Here is a 27,210-nt window from a genome sequence, read left to right on the forward strand (position 1 = left end):
CGAGAATATAAAAAGCTTTGAGTTCAACAGCAGTAACGTAACTGACTTGCTTTAGTTATCATGAAAATTGCTACGCTGTGTGTGGCAATCTTTTTGGTGAGTATTTTGATTCGTTTGAATTTTAACACCCTGGAACTGTTATGTCAAAAATTGTTGATAGTCAGATCCAACGGTGAAATAGGTTATCAGTTTTGCGAATCTTAGATACTAAATATTCTGGATTCAGTCACTTTGGTGAATGGAAGTTTCAAATATTTGATTTTCAGAAATTGGAATGCAAAGTTGTCGATCTCTTTCGTGATTTCACTCATAAATCTACTGATTTGTATGATTATTGATGAATGTTCATCGAAGTATTTAGTAGTGATGAACTAGAACTCTAAACGGTTCCAGATTAGTTGTCAAAAATATCGAAAATGTATCCAACTGATCATATTCTTGAATTCCAAGTACAGCATTTTCTTTCTTTGCTGTCAGAATCAATCGTATACTCTGCTATTTGAAAACACTAAATACGCAATACTGATACCAAGGACCGATTCAATTGAAACTCGACCATTGTTTATCAATTCAAAGTGAAACAGTTCTGGATAGGTTTCAAAGCGCATATCTTGTCTTGTTTGATTAAATTTCGTGTTCATTTTTTCAATATATTCAACGAGTTGCCTCACAGTGGAATTGTAGCTGCTAACCCTTTTATGTGTGTATGCGTTCGTGCGTGCGTACGTGCGTTCGTGCGTGCGTACGTGCGTGTGTGTGTAACAATATGTATATGGATCATTGAGCTCGTAGAAAATACGAAATCAAAACTCCGTCCATTCATGGGTCTCTACAATCTTGGGAAGGGGAAGAAGTCGCTGGGCACCAAATCTGGTGAATACGGTGGCTGAGGCATGATAACGGTGTTGTTTTTAAAAAAAATCACGAACAAGTGAGCAGGTGCATTATCGTGATACGAAAGCCATGAATTGTTTTCCTTCACACCGGACGTTTTTCCGTACTGCTTCTCACAAGCGGCGCATAACTTCAAAATAAAACTACCTAATTTTGATCGTACGATCATGTGGCGAGAACTCCTGATGACGTGTTTGGCTCTTCTGGGCTCTTCCATTGGGACAATTGGACTTTTGTTTCCATGTCATAATCATAAACTCAAGATTCGTCATCAGTTTTGACGCTTTTAAGCGAAACTGGATCGCCGTTGATGTCACTCAACAATTACTGAGCGATGCTCATGCAACTTTTTTTTATCGGAATTGAGCACTTTTGAAGCGAACTTTACTGCTTCACGCTTAATGACGAAAATTTCAGAAAAAAATACATGGTATGAACCAACCCATATATCTACGTCTTCAGCAACTTGTCTAATAGTGATTCGATGATTCCCCATAACAATTTTCTTCACTTTCTCTCAACATTTTCATCGGTTGTTGATGTGCTGGACATCCAAAGCGAGCGTCATCATTCACATTTTCTGTGAAAAACTTGTACTACTTGTAAACATTTTCCACCATATGCCATTACGAACTGTAGGAGCTGTCATTCTTACCAATTTATTATGCTCATTCATATGGCAAGAATATAGAACTGCTCAATGCAAGTTTACAAAAACCATGATCCAAATTAATGAATGAAATAAGCCTCTTCTCTGCATATTGAATTAGATGATCTCAAAAAATTGAAACTTGTGAAAGATTAATTTACCCGAATATAGCGTAAAATTTGAAAAAATGATACGAACTTGAATATGTCTGTGATTAATGTTGGAACATAACATGTACTGAAATAGTTATGAAAGTTGTAAGAATTGAAAAAAAGCCTGATAGTTTTTTATAATTCCATCCAAGCAGATATATTCGATGTTATACTTCAGAATACTTTCTGTGAAATGCAAAATAGAAACAACAGTTTTGAATATTGTACGAAAAGTTTGACGCATACATAGTCCCAAACAAAAACCAATTATAATAACCTTATCGTAAGTGAACAGATAGCAAAAAAATAATTGGATATAATTTATGATAATTATTTAAAATTCATATGAGCTTCATATTCATTGTACAAGTAGCAGCCTGAAATGAAAGAAATATCGTCAATGGGAACCTTGAAGATATACAATTTTGGGACAGAAATTGTTCTAGATGACCGGAAAATAGTGATTTAGGTTACTTGTCATCAAATTATGATGAATTTTTGAAGTTATATCCGGAATAGGCTGATTCATTTTTGTAACTTTTTTTTCAACTTCCCACCTAAAATTTTGTTGGATTTGTCATGAAAACGTGGAATTGAACAATCATAGAAAATTTTATTGGTTCGGACTTCCATTGTTTGATATGATATAAAAAGATTTGAAATCCCTGAAAGAACCAATGGAATTGAAGCAAATTACTGAAAATAACAAATATTTCAAGCAAAAAAAACTGAAATGAAATCACAATGAAATAAAATACAAGCAAAAATTTTAAAATTCCCTAAGTTACTTCACGACGTTTCGATTGTTGGCATCCACAGTAGTCTTCGGGTGATGACTGGACTATTCCTTCGCAAAATGACTCTGTATCCGTACAGTAGGGAAGGTTAGTGTAGACCCATTGCACTCAGGCCACATGTGACCCATTGTACATCCTCCCAAAGAGTTGTCCTCCTAGGTCATCGTCCATCCTGTCCTTTCCAGGAAGGTGGACAGGTCACTACGAGACATCTCCTTTATATTGGCAGGTGTAGGCCAGGACTCGCCGAACTCACACTCTCTTATTGGCAACCTTGAGCGATATTAGTGTCGTTCCGCAGCTTCTTCAACCTTCTTGAGGTTCCCTCCTTGGAGGTGCATAAGTGAGTGAGCTTTCCTGCAGGGGCAGCCGGTTCTTTGCCTTTATTCAAGGCGGATCTCTTGGCGCCCGCCGCAGGAAGTGCCCTTGCTGTTGAAGGTTGACTGGGGGAGGAGGAGGGTGCACTTATAGTTGCTGCCACTCCTGCCTCCTTCGCTCTCTTTCTCCTTTTGGCATCGGCTCCGCAAATTCGCTTACGCCTTGGCCATTGTGTTACATCACGAGGTGATCTGCTATGTCCAGCCTCATTCCAAGCGGTAGATTGGGGTGGACATGTCTGTTCATCCCCAGCCACCGTCTCAGATTGAGGTGAGCACTTCTGTCCAGCTTCGAAATTGGTATTTGTTTTTGCTGTTTCTATTTTTGTGTTTGTTTCATTCATGTGTGTTCCCACGGGTATCAAGGGAAGAGTTGGTCACCTCTGGCAGGGCCCCGCATTACCAGAGGTAGGCTGATTACAATAAGGTTTCGCTCAGTTACCCAAGGGGATCGTTCGACCATCCAGCTGTCGACACGATTCCTTACACCTTAGCTTGGGTAGGCTGGTCCAAGGTGGCATGAGTTTCAGTTCCCCTCACCCTACTTATTTCTGTCTTCGACTAGGAGTCCAGCGAGTTCGTAAGGCCACATTGGCTTTCCGGACTGGGTCTCCAGTCCCCTGACCATTCCCCTATCCGCCATCTGGGAACGCGCCCAATAAATAGCTCAACCCACCGGTCGCGAGATGACTATTAATAGTTCATTCGAGTGCTTTCCTTTTCTATCCCTTCTTCCCTCTCTCCGCTTCATCGGGAAATGACCGATTGGCGTTAGTTAGCCGTCTTTCGCAAGATTATGGGTTTCCAAATGTTGTATATCTCTATGTTTGCTTGGCTGAATGCGTCGTTGGACGACAACATATATGCGGCTTCTTTGAATTTCCTCCTAAACCAGTGTTTCTCCCTATGTATGATCTCATTCCCGATTTGCTGGTTTCTCCTCGCTGTGTATGTCACTTGTGCTTAGCAATGCGGACTTCTAATTGCCTCTTAGTTTCACCGATATAGGATTTGCAGCATTGAAAGGTTAGTGTTTCCGGATCTACAGCAGATTCTGTTGTTGTACTTGGATACAATTCTTCTCATCCATTTCGGCAATCCTTCGATGTAGGGGAGTGCAAGCACTGTTTGTGACGGCGTCTCTTTGCGCGTGCGAGGCTCATGCTGTCTCTTAGCCGAAGTCCGTTCAACCATTACTTTGGGGTAGCCATTCCGTTGAAGATGCCTAGTTTCTTCTTGAGACCTTCCTTCGTATTACAGAGCCCGAAAGCACGGTCTACTAGAGTCTTGATGATTCCTCTTGGAGTCGATTGATTGAATTCATGGTTCAGATAATATCTCATGTGAGTGGGTCTTCGGTACATATGTTTTCCACTAATACGCCAAAGAATGGCAATTGGTTGTAGACTTCCTTCTCCATTGTGAAAGTAATGGAAGCAATATTGATGAGCTTCAGAAAGGTTGCTTGTCCTGTCGTCAACGTGTCTCAACCAAACTCTGAGTTTCTTGTGTGCTTTTTCAATAATTCATCCACTCAAACATTTTGAGTTGTTGATATTCCACGTGATATCATATTTCTCCCAATTGAATATTTTCAAAATTGAATTAAGATGGATATCTCTCAACTACCTTCACCGTAGGTTCAGGTTCACAACTATTTTCCCGGCTGATAACACGCTTGATATTGAATTATATCCAACATCGAGCAGCAGTACGTATGTATCTCTTCTCGATCTAATCTTTAGACACGTTTCACTTTACTTCTTGGTAATTTTGTTTTAAACAAATGCAACGAAATTTTTGGTGGGGAGCTAAAGAGAACAAATCACTTCAATCTGCACGTCACTGTAGTAGACCTTCTAAAGTAGTATAAACCCTCCTATGGAAAATTGTAACAAAATCGTATAATGTTGTTTGAGCAATCTGTTTACTTTTCGTATATATAATGAGTATTTATTACTTTTCACTATTACAGAGTATACGTATATTATTATTCCTGAATCACTTGTGAAAGTACGATTGTACAGCATTTTATTTTTTGTTTGAAGGTTGCCACGGTGTCCCGTACAGAAGGAAAACCTGTTCCAGGTTTTTTAGGAATGCTCACCGACACTTTGGGAATACTAGGAAATGCCGTTAACGGGGCTGAAGATATGGTAAAGGAGCCCATTGACGGAGTGGTGAAAATGGTAATACCTACGGGGAACCCGTATAATGAATTAACATGCATACTTCGCAAGATTAATTGTATACTAGATCATATTTTGAAGCTATGCGGGATAGAAACACAAAATAATTCATGTTCTGGTAACTGTTTCTATGAAACTCATTGAGAATAATAATAATTCTGTTTATGGCTGGTAATAACAGTAGTTAACCATGTGTAGAACAAACTATTTATTACCAATGTATGAACATATATGTTGTTAATATCGTTGCGAAAAATATAGTAAAATTTAGCCTTACAGTCAATGAATGAATAAATTTGGGATTTTAAAATTGATACAAAATTATAAAATATAATAAAATGAATGGGAATTGGTAGTGAGAGTGCACTCTTCAGTAAAGCACCCTTGATATACATGTTAGCTGTCAGTTGCGTTTTATTATAACTTATCACTAATATTACCGATGTTTAACCTCTTTCATTATTATCATATTATTGATGAGATGACACTTATTATCTTATTCCCGATGAAGACAAATCCAGAAACACAAAATTCATACGAATTGGTCCAGCCGTTCTTGAGTTCTTTCATTAGTGTCATTATTTTCATCGATGAAACATCATATATTGATACTTAGTATCGTATTGCCGACGAAGACAAATTCAAAAATTCAAAAATCATAAAAATTGTTCAAGCCGTTTTTGACTCCTTTGATCATTATTATTATTATACTTATTGATAAAATATCACATTTCAATAATCATCATTCTATTCCCGATGAAGATAAATGTAGAAACACACAACGTTCTAGAATTTTCGATCATTATTTTTATTGACAATCCAAATCATAAAAGCTGATCCAGCTGTTCTTTTTTTTACAGCTGTTCTTTTTTTACCGTAGTGCGCGCTGGTCAGACCCTGTCCCCCGAAGCCCCGATACATTTGGGAGGGCGCGCCAGTAATATCAATTTTTATTTTACCGAAGTATGCGCTGGTCAGGTCCTATTCCTCGAAGCCCCGATACATACGGGAGGGCGTGCCAGTAATATCAACCAACGACCACCCCCCACACCGTGGGGTAAGTGATCATTGGGTTCGAGAATCATATGCCCTGAGCAAGCGCAGTGAGCCAAGAATGACAGCCTTCTGCATCTGTCCGGCTAAGATTTCTACCTTAGTGCGGCAATCCGGTATGATTTTAAGATTCGAGAGTAGACAGGGCATCATTCCACCAAGGACTCCAATAATCAGAACAACCATCTTGACAGAGTGATCTGGATAGAGACTGTGGAGTTCAAAGAGAAAATCTCGATATTTTATCCATTTTTCCTTCTCTTTTCTGACGATATTCGTCTCGCCAGGAGCTGAAAACTCCACGACAAATATCGTTTTGCTCTGGTGGTCCAGAAGGACTACATCAGGCATATTAGCTTGTATGAGCCTGATGGTGGGGAACGAATAGTTCCAATAAATTCGACACTTATCGTTCCCCACAACGGATTCAATATCGCCCAGAGCATAGGGCAACACCGGTGTCTCGTCAATACCGTAATAGTTCCGTAGATGGTAATAAAGCACTCTTAGGGCCGCGTCATGTCGATGGATATAGGCCGAGAGCGCATATGCTGGACATGCTGATAGCATGTGCATTAGGGTCTCGGGTGCCTCGCGGCAGGCCCTGCACCTTGTGTCAGGAACCTCTATACCCGTCACGCGACTGCGGTAGACTAAGGTGTTGAAGACACCATCCTGGCAAGCCATGATGAACCCCTCAGTCTCCGACTTCAGCCCACTCGACCTGAGAAAAGCAAACGTCAGGCGCTTTGATAAACCAAGATCTCCAATGTTATTGAATCGCTCTGAGAGTGCCTTGTGGATTTTACTGTAGTGCTTGTGTTTTGTTTAAAAAAATCTATTGAAGATGATGTAAACCAAATAATTTAAAAAAATTGTTAAAGCGATTTCTCCGATTTCTTAGCTTTGGTCTTTACCTTTTTATACCAGGTATTTCGTCTACAAGTGCGATATATACTATCAAAAGCGTTAATGATAATGCTAGTTGTGATAAGAATGATATAGCTTTCATTGTCGAACTGTTCAATAATATTTCAAGTGAAAATATCAAAATAGTCGCATATTCCATCACAACTGGTGTAGGTACCTAAAATTTATTGAAGCTTCAAGCAAATGCCATGTTGCATAAAAAATGCTCTTCTTGCTATCAGTCGAGGACCGAAGATATTTATAAGACTTTGAACAAAAATATTACAGAAGTCTATTTTCAACGGTTTTCCAATGACATAAAATCAACCTTGAACAAAAACCCGATGTAATCTAATCTTTTTCGTGGAAATGTTCGTTTTTTTCTAAAACATGGAAATTTCAATAACTTCTCACGTACCTGTTACACCAATTGGGTAAAAGGTTCAGTTAATTCATATAATCGCTTACACATTCAACAGTTGTACAACGCTTCAAATCGTCTGCAGATATTAACCTATTACGATTCAATGATCCACAAAAATCATTGATGAAAATCAAAAATGATAATGGACTCAAATTTCAATCTTGTGGTACTCCACTAGTAGCCATTGCATTGCTTTCGCTGTTCTACCGGATATAGCTTTGGCAAAGTTATCTGTTATTGTGGAAGCTCAGGCTAAGTACTACTGGACTTCTCTTGTTAGGTATTTGATGGTGATAGAATCATATCACATTCAGTAATATGTCATCAAAGATCAGCTGCTGTCGCCATATTAAGTCTATGTGTGGGATATCAATGAATAACTGAATGGAACGCTTATTCTACACAATTCTTCAATTATATATTCGCTTCTATGTCCTTGCTCTTGCGAAATAATTGAAACAGTCTACTGGCAGATCACATGGGATCAATTAGGAACTTTGGAGAGAGATCGAATCCTAACGTGCAGCCTACAACTACTGTGATAGGCATCTTCAGCGGTGGTTGGCAGCAATGCGTTGTGACCTCCTCGTTAGCAGACTCGTTAATGAGACTGTATGCTGTTTTTCATTGATATTTATAAAGAAGAAGTATGTAGAGCATGGTTTAGATACGTGAGTAACATATGGGCTGAAAAATCCCGGGACTAAGAAAGAAAGCGCGTATTTTTTTCCAAAATTGGCTTTATTCATCAACGTAATCTTCATCAAGAGCCACATGATATTTCCAGCGCCGTTCTAACATTTCAATACAACTTCTGTACCATCAACTATTGCCTGAAAATAGGCCTCAGTTTCAGCAATAACCTCTTCAATCGAGCAAAATTTCTCGCCGGTGAGCATTTTTTGAGGTCTGCAAATGACCAGTAGTCGCTGAGAGCCAAATCTGGCGAATATAGTGGATGTGGGAGCCATATGCGGTCGTTTATTTGCAATTTCGGCCTTCAAACGTTCCAAACGCTTCAATTTTGATGGTATTTTCCTTCACAGAATAGGCAATGAATATTACACCACGCACATTCCAAAATACCAAGGCCATAACCATTACAGCCGATAATTGTGCTTTCGAGCGCTTTGGACGAGGTTCACCAGTTGCTTTTTACTCAGATGACGATTGTTGTGATTCAGAATTAACATAATGGATCCATGTTCCATCCACTGTCACATATCCACGCAAAAATTCCGGTTTATTATATATATTTTTTTTGTACCTTGGGAGCTGTCTGACTTGACCAGCTAGTCCAAGACTCCAGAAAACAATGCAGCCTCTTGGGCTTATTGCGTTTATTCTCCCATCTTCTCACGTCACCCATTCCATCAGTCTCGTTTCTTGTACTAGTTACACGTTCCGTGTTGGATGTTCGTCATATTCTTCTGGACGTAATTTCGTACGTCCATATATTGCCTGCCTCCTATGATTCACTGCCTCACATCAACATAAGATGTGTAGAGCTGTTTCTATCCCTTCGTTGTATAATCTGCAGCTGAGGTCTCCGTTGTACAGCTCCATTTTATTCAGGTGTCCTCTAAGCGACAATGACGGATTAGTAAACCTGTAATTATTCTGAGCCGATCCCTACTATATGGAAGTAGTTCTTCGGTTATTTTCTCAGACGGCTCCCTAATGAAGGTTCTACTGTGTTTGTTGTCAGGTACTTTCATTCACTACTCTGTGTGCTTCTTATTGGTCCATATCCTGATCTTGTTTCGTAATCATGATTTTGGTATCCCCAGAGCTGGTTCAGAACCTATATATGATTCCTGAATGCCCTGGCACTCAGTACAAAGTTAATTTGTTCCTGTTTGCGAGTTAATTCAGTTCTTCATGGCATTTCCAGACCAGTTTTGATGTCACCTTCGGGTTTGTCAGAGCCCTAGTGCGCTCTTGCTGTCTGGTAAAATATTGATCCGCTCATTTCTTTGATTCAGAATTGACGCGATGGATCCATGTTTCATCCATTGTCACATATCGACGCAAAAATTCCGGTTTGGCCACACACTGCTCAGAATCATTAATACGTTCTTGTTTTAGGTCAACAAGTTCGCGCAGCACCCACTATAAACAGAGCTTTCTCATAGTCAAATGCTCATGCAATATAAAGCCAACACGTTCTATCGACATTTTTACAACTAACTCACACAACTTCTGTTTTCGATAATTCAAAACGATTTTGTGTATTTTTTTAAATATTTTCTGGAGTTACTGCCTCATCTGGACGTCCACTGCGTTCTGCATCATCGGTGTCTCTACGACCACGTTTGAAGTCAAGAAACCAACGTTTTATTGTTGTTTCTGAGACTGAGGGGAGTCCTTATAACCTTTCTCAAGCCATTGCTTCGCTCGAACGGTATTTTTCCCATCAAGAAGCAGTGTGAAATGAAAACACGAATTTGTTTTTGATCCATTGTTTGGAAAATAACAAAGGTGGTGTCACTATCAGCACAATAACTCACAAATTCATGAGTAGAACATCATGAAATTTGAGCAGATTCCTTTTGAAGGTTAGTACTATAACTGGAAAAGTGGTGACTGCGATAAGACTAGCGCTATCGATGTGTTACCACCGAGAATTTTTAGTCCAGGTGGTAGATGGTACCTAGCTCTCTACATCAAACGCGACACAGTCCTAGCCACTTTTACTCTATGAATATCAATGCCACACAGCATACGGTCTCATTAACAAGTTTACCAGCGATAACGTCGAAACGCAGTGCTGCCAACCGTCGCTGAAGATGTTCGTTGCACTTATGAGTGGAATGTCCGTAGCCAATCTCTCCATTGAATCACGGCTACCTAGTCAGGTTCCATTCGGTTTTTTGGCCGTGAAAATCTGATATACGAGGCTCTTGAAGGCAATCCGTTGCAAAGTAAAGTTTCGTTCGACATCGACTGCCAAACGAGTAGAGTTTCTTCCCCTGTTTTTCACTGCACAGAAACTAGCGCTGTTTTGAACCGCTACAGGTTCTATCAGTGATCCTATGCTGAATCACAACCTCAAAGGACAAACGACGAATCCGGTCCAGAGGTAAAAGTTGAGGCTTGGCTTTGCATCAAACTGTCTTTGGAAGCCTCGTTTACAATCAGTATTCATGAATCAAGTCTTTTGAGACCTATCTCTTTAAAAAATATCTGCCCTGCTACGAAATTAATCAAAAATAATCCACTCATGACAAATACCGGTAATCACCTCAGATCAATATTCTCTAAAATTCTAGCTTTACACAAAAAACAATCTTGAAGAGTTCCACAACTATAGGTCAATTCCAATTATTGTTATTTTTCCTGAGATTTTTTATATTTAACGAGATTTTGGGGATATTTTGAGAGATAAGTTATATTGCACCCAGCCCAACTTGGCCTCCGCAGGAAGAAATCTACAACGAAAGTTCCTGTGAGATTTTGGAAAACATTGCCGAGGGTTTGGAGGGATATGGTCATTCATCACCGACCGTGTGTGATCTCTCCAAATTTTCGATTGTGTTTCTCATGAACTTCAATCAGAAAAAGTTTCATACTACGGCGTTAGAGCCACATCGTTCAATTAGTTCGAGTCTTACCAAGAAGAATGACAACAGTTTGTCCACCAGCATAACTGCTCTTAATCATAGCTGAAAATCATAAAGCAAGGAAGATCGAAAGGTACTGTTCTCAGTCCCCTGCTATTTATCATCTATATTAAAGACATGTGGGTTCAAATGATGATGAGATGCCAGATTGTTCTTCTAGCGGGCGATACTTTTTTCATGAGTTCAAACAGCAACATTTCACGTCTCTTTGACAATGCTGAAACCTCATTGAGTGAAGCAGAGGCTTGGTTCTCCTTCAATGAACTTCAACTGAATAAAATGACACAATCTCATAGTTTCAAGCAATGATCAAATCACGATATGTAATCACTGTAAGTTACTTGGGGTTATTTTAGACAATCATCTGAACTGGAATCGTCATATAGATCAACAGTTTAAAATTATGTTTGAAATCTGTTTTTCCGTTAACCAGCTGTCGCCCCCATACGAACGACAACTCTCAGAAGTTGAGAAACTTGTGCGAGCTAAGTACTAACGAGGTCTTACCTTTTAACGTGTGATTCCTAACACATTAAACAGTGTATCCAGTGTTTTATTTCTGTTAAGGCTTTTATTGTCTGATCAGTTATGGTACGATTCATGTTATTGTTTCCCTTTCCAAATTTCATATTCGATGATTTCTATGTATTGTGGTAGATGATGAGGTCGTATATTAATATGATTCAATATATTGAATTGTTACTGATTTACTATAAATCATATAATATATGAGTTACGTGGTCAATTGAAATATTTATCCATCTATCTGTCAGGTTTCAACTTTACGGAAGGAATTGACTAATGTTGCTGATTATTGTTGTTGAATTTACAAAGTATAAACAATTCATACAGCGGATAATTTTCAGTATTTTTTAAAAGTTTTTCAAACGAGTGAATTCTTCATACGGCTGGGGATGTGAAAATGTTCATGTAACGATGGAAGCAGACGATATATCTGTTCTTGTCAGATCATTCTGATGATATGCTTGAAATACGTTGTAATTAACTAATCCGATCTTTGGCAAAGTGGACATATGGCAACTATTTTTCAATGTGGATAAGACACAATACCTTTGTTTACACAACCGTCGAATGGAATGTACAAAACCCTATCTCACTGTAAATGATACATCACCAGTTTACGAGTCTGCCATACATGTCAAATATTTAGAAATGGGCATTGATGAATATCTAGATAGGAATGTGAATTGTTCGAATCTGATATCAGCGTTCCATTCGTAGTGCTATCTTCTAAAAAGTTTGAGAACGGTACTCACACATTCTCCATTGCTGATACGGGCAAGCTGAGAGTCGTATGCGTTATGGTGTTCGTTTCTGGGGATGATCAACCACATATCAGGAATTTTCAATGGCGTGTTTTTGTATTCTGAAGCTGTGAATGTGATTTTATATGATCTGGATTGTATGTTTTTCTGACTATTCCTATTCAATATTTTATCTCGTGTGCAATATAGTATTACCATTATTATTATTCTTGTTCTTTCTACTGTAGCAAATACCATTTCTCAATACTGCTCAATCTATCATAAGAAATTTTCAATGCTAATCCTTCAAAAGTTTCAACTCTTGAAAACGGGACATATATGTTCTACAATATTTACCACAACTTTATTTAAGGTTGCAACCCTTGCGACCTGTGGAGTTTGAGTGCGAAAATAAATTGTGTATAACAAGAATGCATAAGTTGTGGAATAGTGTTGGGAAGTTAAATGTGAAGACTGTAGTGATAACAACTGTGTTACATGTCTTCGACTGTGATGTATTGGATCCTTGAAGTCATTCACATGAAATGGAATTCAAAATTTACGATATTGTAGTACTTTTGGTTCGATCATTTTGAAAACTATTACTAATTTCTTTGATATGTCCGAAATATTTCCAATTACCATGATTATTGACAAAGACATTGTCATTTGCGTGACTTAATGAAATAGTATTACCAAATTCCTGATCATGTTGAGGAGAAAAAAGATTCACAGCTGGAATTTCAACTTTAACATAGCCTAGAGCGATGCCAATGACTCTGGTCCGATGAAGCTACTTGCAGCCCCCTCCTTCACAAGGGAGTTAGCAGCTTCATTGCCTTCCAGGCCAGTATGGCTAGGAATCTAGACCAGAGACAATTTGTTGAGTCCTCCTATTGAGGGGGGTAGTTTTTGGCAATTTGCTACCAATAATACAATAACCCTTTATAATCAACACGCTCCGGTTCGAACAGTTAGAACTACTAGACACCCAGCCCTGTGGTTGACACCCACTATTAAAGAAATGATGAAGATCAGAAATAGAGCCTTGATCAAATTCAAGCATACCAGACTAGAAACTGACTTTACTTTTTTTAAAGACATACGTAATTATACAACCGGAGCTATACGACGCGGAAAAGGAGCTTATCTAAATGTTGTACTCCACAATAAAAATGCCAAAGCCAAACGGAATACCCTCAGATCTCTCGATATCCTGAGGAACGATAAAAAATCTGAACCTCCATGTAACCTAAATAATCCCACATTATTGAATTCTCATTTTTTCAATTTCAATCACGTCACTAAAACTCCAGGTCAATTTTCTTTACTTGACAGATATTTTTTTCAAAATAATCGCAAATGTAGAAAGTAAACTTATTGGCCATATTACTTATATTATTGTTTTATCTATTTCTACTTGTACCTTCCCTGCGGCTTGGTAGCGAGCTAACATGATTCCCATACCCACTGATTTCGGTCACCTCAGGCCAATAAGCATACTCCCGATTCTATCTAAGGTGTTTGAGCTAATCTTGAAAGATCAAATATGTCATTTTGTTGAAACAAATAATATTATTACTTCGGTTCAATCTGGTTTCCGAAAATTTCATAGCACCACTACAGCTTTACTAAATATCACCGATGACATTCTCACTTCAACTGATAAAGGCCAACTAGTTTACCTGATTCTACTAGACTATAGTAAGGCGTACGATACTATTGATCGTAATGTTTTGTGTGATAAACTTCTATACTACGGTTTTTCTCAGGAAGCTGGTGGGCTTATTCGTAACTATTTATCGGAACGATGTCAGTCGGTAGTGGTAGGTTCATTGAAGTCAGATGCCCAAATAGTGAATTACGGAGTGCCTCAAAGATCAATCTTGGGACCTATTCTTTTTTCCATCTATATCTCGGATTTTCATGAGTGTCTGAAGTTTTGTACTATCCACCACTATGCCGATGATACTCAGTTATACCTAGACTTCACGAGCAATTCAATCCTATCAGCAACTTCTCAAATTGAACAACATCTCAACCGCACATAATCTCACACTCAACCCTTCGAAATCAGTAGCTATGCTTCTCGGAACGAAATCAAAACGTGAACAGCTAACACAAAATTTTCAAATCAGGTTAGCAGGTATGCCGTTAACCTTTGTGAGTGAAATCAAAAACCTAGGTATTTGGTTTGATGTTGACCTAAGATTTACCAAGCACGTCAGCTATCTCTGTTAGAGCTCGTTCAATATTCTGAGACAGCTCTATCCTGGTCGTGATTTGCTATCTACTAAAATGAAACTTGAGTTGTGCGAATCTCTGGTGATATCTGAATTATCATATTGCGACATCATTTATGGTCCAGCACTTCTACAGGCTGATGCAGCTAGACTACAGAAAATTCAAGATTCCTGTTTACGTTTTCCTCATGGAATAGGTGAATTTGAACATATTGGTATGAAATTTAAAGAAACAGGATGGCTCAAATTAGATAACTGTCGAAAACTCCATTTACTTACCTTGACACACAAAGTTATAACGTCTGGCAAACCTACGTATCTCCTCAATAAACTTACTATGTTCAAAAACCTCAATAGGGTGAACACAAGGAAAAATAATATGCTAGTTATTCCCAAACACTCAACTGCACTGTTCCAACGTATTTTTTTCATTTTCTGCACCTAAATTCTATAAAACTCTTTCCAAGAAGTTTTGGAACTTCTCTTTATACAATTTCAAGAAGAAATTGAAAACCTTACTTCAGTCACTATAGAGTTGCTTTTCAGACGGACCTGCATATGATTACTGTTTACGCTAGGGTTATAAATGAATGTTAATAAGTGTTTACTGAGGTGAAAATATTTTACAAGAATTTAGACACATATTTATGTTTAGAATTGAATTATTTTTTTATATTTGAATTATTATATAAAAATTTAATTTTTATATGATTGGTACTTTTATATTTTATAATCACACGAGTATAAATTGTTCTGGAAATTGGTATTTTTTCATTAACCCTCAATTATTGTTATAACTTTTTGTATTTCATTTTTTTTATATTATGTCGATGAATAAAGACGATTATTATTATTATTATTATTATTATTATTATTTAGACGTTGCTCGGTAGGAGCCAAGAGCTTTAACGCCGCTTGACTGTCCTAGAATATTTTTATTGACTTGTGTATGAGGTTGAATTCTTCCAATCTCTCCGCACGGGCGCATTAGGGTGAATTTCTGCTTGAGATTGAGTCGCATAGGTTGCTAGGCAGATTGATGTCTCTGTCCTCGGTCTGCGACTGAAAAGATCGGAACCGGAGGGCGTTTTTGATCCACCTGTGAATCAACAACTATCTGCTCTTAATATTCACTTCTCCCGGAGGATCCAGTTTTATCTACTCGTGAGCAGTATTTTATAAGGCAGTTCATAGTTGACAGTTGGAGGCAGTTGAGGTTATTTCCAGAATGGCGTGACTTTCAGTGTCAACCAGCAGTCTGTTGCACTCTGCATTAAATTGATTTGTGCAATTATTAATGTGCACAAGTCTATATGCAGTCCATCTAGCCTCTCTCTCCAGAAAAATGTGTAGAGAAGGATCTACATGGCCGCTGACAGTATGGTACTGATGGCACCAACTGATGGCCAGACAAGCCTGTCTCTGTAAGCCAGAGAGCTATGCCTGGGCCGTTTTCTGTAGAGCGTTCAGCCACCAGCCAATTGCACCATAAGTTATCATTGGTCTGAAAATCATCACATAAATCCAATGGATTTGTTTGGGACCCAAACCCCAAGTTTTACCGCAAATACTTCGACATATCCATTGGGACAGTCTGGCTTTGAGTAAAACTTTGTCCAAGTGAACGTTCCAAGTGAGTGTTTTATCAAGGATAATGCCAAGATATTTTACCTCCGTTCCAAATGGAATAACCTCACCATGGGGAAAAAGTAGCGTTAGTTTTTTCCTCCTGGTGAAGAGGATTATCATAGTTCTACTGGGGTTGAGAGACATCTGCTCTTTGGAGGATATTACAAGCTACCCTTCCCGACGTGGATCTTGCCAAGATGACAACATCATCTGCATGAGCTTTCAGATCTACCTTTCTTCTGGGCATCAAGCAGACTTTATAACAGAAGCGACCACAGAAGTGTAGATAGTGTCCCACCTTGAGGGCAGCCTCTGATGATCCTGAACCTAATAGCCTCGCCTTGAAGAGTCATAGTTGCAGTTCTATTTACCAGCATGGCATAAATCCAGCCAGTATTGGCGATTCTATACCTTTCCTGGCCAGAGATAATCCTACAGATTCAGGTAATCTATTGTCAAATGCTTCTTCAATATCGAGAAATATAGCAACCGCAATCTTCTTTTTGCCAAGGGATTGGGAGATTTTCTCTACAAGGTTGTTTGATGCTGAATCTATCGATTTGCCGGTTTGATAAGCATACTGGTAGTTATTCAAGGGGATGCATATAATGCCAAGTAGAACATCAGCATTGATTTTGAATATTGGACGTTTGGAGAGGTAAGAAAACCACAGCAGAAAGAGTAGCTCTCCACCTGTAAGCACATCAGGCTTATCAAATATGATGTGTCAATTATGTCAAACAGGAATCAAGAAACAATGAATCACATAGAGAACTTGAACAATAATAGTAATGTCCACTTATAGAAATCAAACTATTTGTTATTAACATTTCTGAAAAGATTCAACAATTGATTAAATTTACAAGCAAGATCATAACAAACCCATCAAACTGAAGTTCTGACTATTATCGTCTTTCGGAATTATATTCACACCATATAAAAATTAGATAATGCCAATTAAATTTCTCCTAAGTAGCTAATGTATTTGGTAATGTCGTCGTCGTGAAACTGAAAAAATACTACTTCGTGGGATCTGTTAAGAACCATTACTAGGTGAAGAATATTCTATATGGATTTGGCTCTACGTTGGGAATTCTGCAAGATATAATCATGATATTTTCAACTTGGAAAAAAGATTAATGACTTTGTGAAATGACTGTCCCTGAATAGAAATAGTGGATCCAGAAGTCATCCATTTGAAGATGTTATCTAACTTACTACGACATGATTCCTCAAGTTGTTTCAGGAGAAACGATGAAGGCAAGGTGTTATCTAGAGCAGGAGAAGAAGTGTTACTAATACATATTTTGGAAAGAGCTACTTACGATGAACACTGAGGCACTTACATAATTACAATGAATTTGAGTGATACAAGAATTCAAATGTCGTGCTGTAGTTCGATTAGTGTCAAAATGATCATGATGATTTTGATATAGGTTTTGATCTATATAAGCCTAAGTATACGTTTATACGTCTCTGGTGAGAAATTTCTTGATCTTGTGATATATTATTTTGATTAAATAATGTTTATTTTAAATGTGTATCATTTTATGGAACCCAAAAATATAGTATTCCTGAAAACTAAAAAAACTTTCATCTCCATTTTTGAAAAGTAGTTGATACATCAAGATCAACCCATTACATGATTACGGATCTCTCATAATGATTATTCATCAGTCGCATATACATGCAGCTCTATATCACCAGAATGAATGCGAAAATCTAATATATAACAGTCAATCAGGTTTAACAAAAGTTTGGAAGATTGCTCCTGCCACCTATGGAATTCCAGTACTTTTCCAAATGAATATAAAATAAATGCAATGGGATCAAATCTGTAGATCTTAGTGGTCGATCTGCTACTACCGACTGTTGGAGTAATGAGGATTCGACTAGCTTCTACATCTTTTCTATTAATGATTGAAGATAAGATGGCTACTCCGATACCAATGCACTTTTTGCCCTATATATGTGATCTCTCTATTGACGTTATGTACGTTACCAAATAAATTATGCCAAGAAAGTTCAGAAAATTTGGTAGAATGTTCAACTGTCTCATTATTCTACCCAAAATTCCATTTCTATGTCTGAATCATCATCCCAACATTGAAGTTAGTTCATTTCATATTGATAAAATTCATATTATTCCTACTCAATGATACATCTAGTTAATGAGCAACTTTTCCAACAGTTATCTGCTCATGTTTCTCTGATAGTTGAACAAGTTTAAATATCATAGCTTTCATCGATGATATGTTCAGGATGTCCTCCGTTGAAATTCAGAACAGTGTCGGGTTTATTGAAATTTTTAAAAATTCCACTCACTTCCAATTTATCTATGCTCAGAAGTGTAAAAATAACATCGATTGTATTCGTTATTTTCTCTTTGAGATATTTGGTTCGTATCAAAATAAAATTAGGCATTATACTGGGTGACAACGAAATTATTATACATCGCTCCATTCAGTTGTTTCTGGGGGAAAAAATCGTAATCTACCATCTATTTCAGTCTGACTAACAATGGATTCTAGTCAAAAAATTTGTTTGAAATCTTGTTCATTTTTGAACGGTTTCATAATGCATGAAGTTTTATTTCAAACGGTATGATGCAAGTGACTATTTTCTTGAAAAATGGCGCCACGAAAGCTATTTCTCCAAAGTCAATATGGTAGCATTATGACGTCATCCATAGAAATATTGTCAAACAACTAGATGAAATGAAATGTAGAAGAGATATCAGTACAGGTATCAAATTGAAATTTCAAAATTGAAATTCAATAACTCTTCATAATTCTTTAAAATGCATTTTTCCCAAAAAATTAATAAAAATTGATATTTTTCAACTGAAACATGGAATATTCAATACAAATGACAATTTCCGTTCAAAATGGCGATAAAGGAGCCATTTTCACGAAATTCAATATGGCGACACTATGACGTCATCTATGGAACTTTCGTCGAACAACTCTATGTATTAAAAATGACGATGTTTGCATTACTCTTCATTTGTCTCCAATTCACTTATTTTTGCTATTTTTTGCAAAGCTTCATCCATCTTGAAAATCTGTAAAGCAAGTAGAATTTTTGGAGCTTCTACGTTGAAGTGTACCAGACCTACTTACAGTACTGGTATCAAATTGACATTTCAAAATTGAAATTCAATAACTCTTCATGATTCTTTAAAATGCATTTTCCCCAAAAAATTGATAAAAATTGATATTTTTCAACTAAAACATGGAATATATAACACAAATGACAATTCCCGTTCAAAATGGCGATAAAGGAGCCATTTTCACAAAATTCAATATGGCGACACTATGACGTCATCTATGGAACGATTTATTAAAAATGACGATGTTTGCATTACTCTTCATTTGTCTCCAATTCACTTATTTTTGCTATTTTTTGCAAAGCTTCATCCATCTTGAAAATCTGTAAGGCAGGTAGAATTTTTGGAGCTTCTACGTTGAAGTGTAGCAGACCTACTTACAGTACAGGCATCAAATTGAAATTTCAAAATTGAAATTCAATAACTCTTCATAATTCTTTAAAATGCATTTTCCCCAAAAAATTGATAAAAATTGATATTTTTCAACTAAAACATGGAATATATAACACAAATGACAATTCCCGTTCAAAATGGCGATAAAGGAGCCATTTTCACAAAATTCAATATGGCGACACTATGACTTCATCTATGGAACGATTTATTAAAAATGACGATGTTTGCATTACTCTTCATTTGTCTCCAATTCACTTATTTTTGCTATTTTTGGAAAACTTCATCCATCTTGGAAATCTGTAAAGCAAGTAGAATTTTTGGAGCTTCTACGTTGAAGTGTAGCAGACCTACTTACAGTACAGGCATCAAATTGAAATTTCAAAATTGAAATTCAATAACTCTTCATAATTCTTTAAAATGCATTTTCCTCAAAAAATTGATAAAAATTGATATTTTTCAACTGAAACATGGAATATATAACACAAATGACAATTCCCGTTCAAAATGGCGATAAAGGAGCCATTTCCACAAAATTCAATATGGCGACACTATGATGTCATCTATGGAACTTTCGTCGAACAACTCTATGTATTGAAAATGACGATGTTTGTATTACTCTGCACTACTTGCTACTCTGTATTACTCTGCACTTATTCTTGCTATTTTTTTGCAAAGCTTCATCCATCTTGAAAATCTGTAAAGCAAGTAGAATTTTTGGAGCTTCTACGTTGAAGTGTACCAGACCTACTTGTAATCCACACAGCGCTGTTTTGACTCACCAGGTCTCATCAGTGATACTGGGCCAAACCACTGAACTGTCCTAAAAGAAACAAGCCTGAAAGTGAAGATGAAGACGTCTCCTGCTGCAGAAAGATCACCTTGTGATCCAACATCAGAAAAAACCGAACCACCAATAGTGCTAGGCTGAACTACCACTGATGAAACCTGGTGGATCGAAACAGCGCTATCTGGTATTGGATGACAAGATCATCTGGCAGAAAAATAATCCGCATTCCCCTCAATTCATTGAATTTCAGTCAATGTTAGTGAAATAGCAATCGGTAAATTGAAAGTGATCGAGTGAAATGATTATACCAGTTGTGTTGAAGTGTTCATTATTGACTTACTGTTCAAGTGTTGATATGTAATTTCTGTTATCATTGAAATCGTTAAAGAATGAGAAGGTAGTTAAAACACTTTTTGAACTTTCTTCAACCTCCAATTAGCTGTTTACTAACAGCGACCTCAGAAGTATCGGGACTTTTGTAAGCGCAAGAACCAGGCTATGTTGAAGACTGTAAAAAATGTTTCCTTTTCAACTGATTGAAATCACCAGCTGTATGATTTTTGTTTGCGAAAAGTCCTTGTTACAAAAAGATTTGTCTCTTGAGTTGACGGAAATTCGTGGAGTTTCTGCATGGATCCAGCAGAACGTTTTCCAAAGGCATCTGGAACTTCAAAGTACACCTGGAAATTAAGAATTTTCTTTGTGAGTGAAAATTTTATATCATAACGTTTTCATGTGTATGCAATGTTTGTGTATCGTTAATGTGGATGTTGACCCTCTCAATTCCATCAGTATGTTTGTAGTACGAACTGAATATGAAAGAGTGATTGTCGTGTAAATCACTCTCTTTATTCGTGAATGTAACTGCATTGGATGAAATTCTCAAATCAGTTTCCAGATGATGAAAACTTTTGTTTTCTAGGAAATTTTTACACTTCTATGTGATTATGGAAAAGTGGAAAGTTTTTTTAACTTACCTCCCCGCAAAAATTATTTTTCCATTACATGAATACAACGTTATTGGAAATAGTCCAACAATAAATTTTTGTGTTTTCTAATACTACACCTCACGATTTAATCTCAACAAACTTTATTTGAAAAATATATCAGGGCATGTTTCGCTAGCACAGTAGCTTCTTCAAGTGATTTATACTTCAGTTGTTCTTACATTAATATTTATATACTACAGGTAACCATAATTGAGACCTATTCAATTATGATTACCTGAAGCATATTACCTCATCTTTACATCAATAATAATTCTTTCTCGGTTTTTAAGAAAACAAGTTCAATAATGGTGATCTATTCAAATCTAGTTGCTCATTCATTAAAATGTTTGAATTCCTAAGTTTATTAACTTCCATTGTTTCCAAATGATTCAGTTCCAAACATTTATTTTCTACGTGCAAAATTTCGAACTTCTCGTTAAAGACATGATTTTCTTCTAGAAGATGATTTGAATATGTTGAATTTGTTTCTTTACATAGCTCGTATGATGTTCCTGGATTCGATTCCTAAATGTCCTGCATGTTTGACCAATATATACCTTAGGGCAAGTTCAAACTTTAATTTACATACTCCTGATTTTTCGAATTCAGATGTTTTGTCTAACTAAGTTTCCCAACGTATTACTTGCTCTATATGCAATTTTAATATCTCGTTTCCTCAAAAATGAAGCCACTTTTTTCATTGGTTGTCCAAAATACGTTAAAGCTTTATAATTTTGATTATCTACCTCATCAATCGGAAAAATGTCTCGAATCGCTTTTGCGTAGACTTTCTTGGCAAGTATTTTGTTTATTAATTCGGTTTTAAACCCATTGTTAACCGCAATTTGCTTGATTATAAGTTCTTTATTGAAATCTTCTATTGAAAGAGGAACATTGATTAATCTGTGAATCATGCTATTATAAGCTGTTACTTTGTGTTGATAAGGATGGGTAAAATTGTAATGTATAGTAATATCCGTATAGGTCGGTTTGTGATAAATTGATGAAATCATATTTGTTGTTCATTCTACTAATTGTTGGGTCAAAGAAATGGATTGAGTTGTCTGCTTCTATTTCAATAGTAAATTTGATGTTTTTATGAATTTTGTTAATATCCTTATGAAAAGTATCTAATTGCCTCTTAGTACCTGTAAAACATACCTAAACGTCATCCACATATCTATGCCAATACAAAAAATTCTCAATCAAATGATGTTTAAAGATCGACTTCTCTAGATTATCCATGAAAATTTCTGCAAGTGAGGGGCTTAATGGATTTCCCATAATTAAACCTTTTAAGAAGGAATAAATAGGGAAGATCGGGGCAAGATGAGATAGCTAAGACAAAATCGTTATACAAGGAAAATTAAACTCTTTAATAACATTCTTTAACAAAAGAGGTAACCATTATACATATATCTCTTATAATTAAATGTTGCAGCATGCAAAATCACAGAACATTTTTTGGCAAATAATGAAAAAATAAACTCGGCAAATTTCCCGTTTTTCCCCATAACTGGGGTAAGATGGGAAACGCTGTGGGGCAAAACGAGTACGCTTTTTAATCGGATAGACAGCGTTCACAAATGTGTGCCTCTTCATCTTCCTCATCTACTCCGGCAGATGAATTATGCGCCCAACCGTGGCACACGCCGCAGATGACTCAACCTTCGGTTGAATCTGAGTATAAGTACCCACAATAGATGCAAGCACAGTCATCGTCCTCTTCTTGGGATGAACTATCTTCCTATTCAGTTTCTTTTTTTCACCTTTTGGTTTGACGCTTTTTCTGCAGGTTTTCCTTGTCAGTTGTCTTTTTAATCTCCTTTGCAGTCTTTTTTCCAGGTTTCTTTATTTGTTTTTTACCTTTTTCAGTCACTTGATTATCAGTACATAGAAAATGTTATTTTGATCACAAGGGCGGGGCAAAACGGGATAGTATCCCATTATGCCCCGATCATCTTGCCCCGATCCACACGTAGGTAAAAAAGAAGAAGCAAGTGTAACCTCAAACTTTACCGGCGAAAAAATCTGGTTTGAATTTAATGTTTTGGACTACTATAATAAGCTTGGGATTGAAATAATACACTAACACAGGTACTCACATGTCTGTACATCAGTTTTCGAATCAAATATTGCGTAAAAACACTTGCAATATCACTTTTTTCTCTCTGCAACGCAAAAACGAATTCTAGCCTGTTCGCTCTGCTTGGACACATTAGCGGAGAGTGAAGTTCGCGCAAATGGCGCTGTCGCTACTCCGAACACGATTACTATTGACGCACACTAGCTTACTTCTCGTGCTGCCCCGAACTTCATCTTGCCCCGGTCTCCCCTATCGTTGTTAACATAACATAACGACAGAAAGTCAATTATTTATCGTTTTATGATTGGTTTCACTCTATTTTTATATAATAATTCTATTACTGAAGTAATAGTATCATCAGGAGGTATGCTGGAAAATAGAGTCTGCACATCAAAGGATAGTAATTTTGCGTTGTCTAGTAGAGGTATGTTCTCTATTTTATTGATTAAGTCAAATGAATTCCGTAGACTGAATTTTGGTTGGAAGTTACAACAGTTCAAGATGATATTGATTAGCCTTTCTTATAATTTCACTGATGATGCAGTGACAAAGGAAACCACTGGTCTAATTGGACAGCTCTGTTTGTGCAGTTTTATGAGTGAATATAATTTGGGTATTTGAGGGTTCATCAATGTTAATTTGAACTGTTCCCTTTCAGTTTTTGAAATTACTATGGATCTTCATCAAGTGACGGCCAAATCAATCAGAAAAAAATATATTCTTGATTGATAAGAAGTACTTTTCTGCGATCGTTGAGATTTTTCAGAAACTGCCGAAGAGGAAATATCTATCAATTAAATCAATAAAAAAACACAAATGATCAAAATCAGTTGACGGGGCATTATTCACCTAAAATTTTTTTTCAGGATACTACAACAACAACAACGACAACAACCCGAAAACCCACAACAACAGTTAAACTAACTGTACTCGGAAAGTCGTCTCGATGGGTCTCAAATCGCTTGATGGAAATCGTCAATCCAATGATTAATGTTATCAATCCATTCAGAAGACCGAAGATATTCGCAGATCGAATTGTGGATAAAGCTCTCGATACTTTCGATCATATCTGGGGAACTATGATGAGCACTATATGAATGAACATTTGTGAATATACGTTTCCTGGTTACGAAGTTTTTTATTCAAGAACCAACTTTATCGTTTTCGGTATCGATGAATGAATAGAATGTCCAACAAGTACTTCACTTCATTTCATATTGTTATTACGTGAATACTGTTTCGCACATTGAATTCGCGTCAATTATTATTTTGAGTCAGCAGTAGTTATAGCGCCTCAGTTTATACTTTGAGCTATAATAGGATCGGAATGTAATTGATGATCGCAATAGACCATAGGTGAATATATTTGTGAAACGCCATACTTCCAGTGCAGGTTTTGAGGATCCAAGGTTGAATAATATTCTACTAACTGCATAAAACTGATGAAACTACAGTGTAGAGAAACGTTCTTCGAATAAAATTCGTTTTGAAAATTTTATAATTATCATCATGGATGGTGTTGATAATTTTGATCAAGTTACGAGTCACCATACAATTGGTGACAAAATAACGAAAATTTTATTATAATATGGGTTATTATTGTTTATTCCAGTTAATTTAGGAAAAGTCGTACGTGAACGAAATTATTCAATATTTTCCATTCATTTGTATTTTATATCTAATTCGTTTTCAGTTATATTGGTTTCAGCTCCAAATACCTTCACAAGTTGACCCAACCTAGCTATTTTCTCTCAGTATTTTGTTAAACTTCAATAGTTGATTCACTACTAATTCATATCAAACATTCCATATTACCGCAACAATTTTTGAAAACTTAACCAATAATACTAGCAATTTATGTCCTACTTTTCATATATTTAATCATTCCTGATATCATATCATTCAGAAATAATATGTATATAACGTACATGATATAGCGGAGAAACACCAATATTTTAAGAGGTTGGTAATGTGACATCGTAAATAAACACATTTTTGCGCAAACATTGTGAACGCTGGCTGAACCGTACGAGATTAAAAAGGTCTACATAAGTCCGCGATGGTATATGTATATCTCTCAGGGATAACCATCAATAACCATTTTTTATCCTCGAGAAATAATGGCTCATTTACGAAGCGATTTTAAGCATTACATCATTGATCCTTATCCAATTAATTACTTCGAATACATTGTGCATTTAATATAGATCAATATGGCCCTTCACAGCATGTAATTTGTATGAAAATTTGGAGTGCAGGGACAAAGCGATTGCGGCGGTACCGGCCGGGGGGCCGCAATCGCTTTGTCTCTTTGGCTCTACTCAAACTGAACGTTTCATCTTCTTGTTTGTTCTTTCATACAGCTAGAACACCTTAGTGCAGGTATTTGTCCTCTCATTTCATCCGGACATCTCTTTAACTTTGCCTGTACTTGAGTTACATAAGGTAATATTCTTTGTGTTGGTGTTTTTTCTAGATTCATTGTTTCTAGGAATGTGTGTGACTATTGAATTTAAGTTTTCCCAGATGTCCATACGGTTTCCTTTATTGACTCGTTTTATGAGTTTGATGTTTTCTGGTCGGGAAAAGTTATGTTTGTTTTGTATGGCGTGTGTTGCGAGGTTTGATTTATATGTTATTGGGTTTATGTATGCTTCTTTGTGCACGTCGTACCTTTGGATCAGATTTTTCTTGGTTTAGCCGATATAGAATTTGTTGCAGTCCAAGCATTGTGTACTGTACATACCGTTGAGGTTTTTGTGTTCTTCTTTTTCATAGCTGTTTATTTTTTGTTTTATTTTCGTGTTCGAATTGTGACTGAGGTTGATGTTCAAGGGTTTGATGATGTTTGTTAATTTTTTTGGTTTGGTGACTTATGTATGTGGATGCAATTCAACGCTCGCATATAATATTCATAACTATTTTCTATGTCTTTTCCATAACATCAGAAAATTCTTTTGCCAAAACTCAATATCTTTTTTGTTTTCTCCACAAAAATAATGCTTTGGTACATCAACTTTTTCAAATGATCTCATCACGAATAAATTTTTATATGTTATCATATTCAGTTAAAGGTCTTTATTCTATTGTTTTCTATCTCAATATTTTAATTGTGAGTATAGTAATTTGGCTAGGATATATGCCATAATAACTGCTTTTGATTTTTTTTCAGATTCACCCCTCCTCCAAAAATAAAACGGAGACAACCACAACGGCAACAACCACAACAGCAACAACCACACCAACACAGGAAGAAACCTCAGAAGACAAGCCAACAACGAAGAAATTGAGTATAATGGGAAGAGCGGTAAAATATTGTTCTGATGTTGTGATCCAAGTCATGGATCCAATGATTGATGTGGTCAGTCCTGGCCTAAGACTTACTGAGTTTACAGAAACTTGCATGGATAAATTTTCGAAAACGTTCGATCATGTTTGGGGCACCATTATGGGTTCTTTGTAAATGAACGTTTCTGAATATACTTCATCGATTGAAAAGTATATTTCAGAAAACAACCCCACTTTCTTCAGATGACCATTTTATTCAAATATAAAAGGTTATACATGAAGACATGTACGGTATTCATTATTTTGTTCACGATATGTTTACATCATTTTCAAAAAGAGTTTTTCAAACGTTCA

General features: G+C 36.6%; 1 protein-coding gene across 2 annotated transcripts; it reads left to right on the top strand.

Annotated features, from left to right (window-relative positions):
• On the top strand, positions 1-27,210 carry LOC111501983 (uncharacterized). 2 transcript variants are annotated; one of them, XM_023155926.2, is made up of 3 exons: positions 1-96; positions 4,918-5,058; positions 26,741-27,210. In XM_023155926.2, the coding sequence occupies exons 1-3, from the start codon at positions 61-63 to the stop codon at positions 27,029-27,031; spliced, it is 468 nt and encodes a 155-aa protein (XP_023011694.2). In that variant the 5' UTR covers positions 1-60; the 3' UTR covers positions 27,032-27,210. The 2 variants fall into 2 exon arrangements, with proteins under 2 accessions (XP_023011694.2, XP_023011695.2); XM_023155927.2 differs by lacking the exon at positions 26,741-27,210 and adding an exon at positions 24,435-24,697.

This window comes from Leptinotarsa decemlineata, unplaced genomic scaffold (assembly GCF_025532065.1).
Source record: "Leptinotarsa decemlineata unplaced genomic scaffold, Ldec_3_MD MMD2_tig00026314_RagTag_RagTag, whole genome shotgun sequence".
Classification (NCBI taxonomy): domain Eukaryota; kingdom Metazoa; phylum Arthropoda; class Insecta; order Coleoptera; family Chrysomelidae; genus Leptinotarsa; species Leptinotarsa decemlineata.

What these genes read in the sequence shown, in the direction of transcription:
- LOC111501983 (XM_023155926.2), top strand. Translation starts at nt 61, where the DNA reads ATGAAAATTGCTACGCTGTGTGTGGCAATCTTTTTG. An exon ending in TGTGTGTGGCAATCTTTTTG is followed by an intron (nt 97 to 4,917) that starts GTGAGTATTTTG and finishes TTTTGTTTGAAG; the next exon opens with GTTGCCACGGTGTCCCGTAC. An exon ending in TTGACGGAGTGGTGAAAATG is followed by an intron (nt 5,059 to 26,740) that starts GTAATACCTACG and finishes ATTTTTTTTCAG; the next exon opens with ATTCACCCCTCCTCCAAAAA.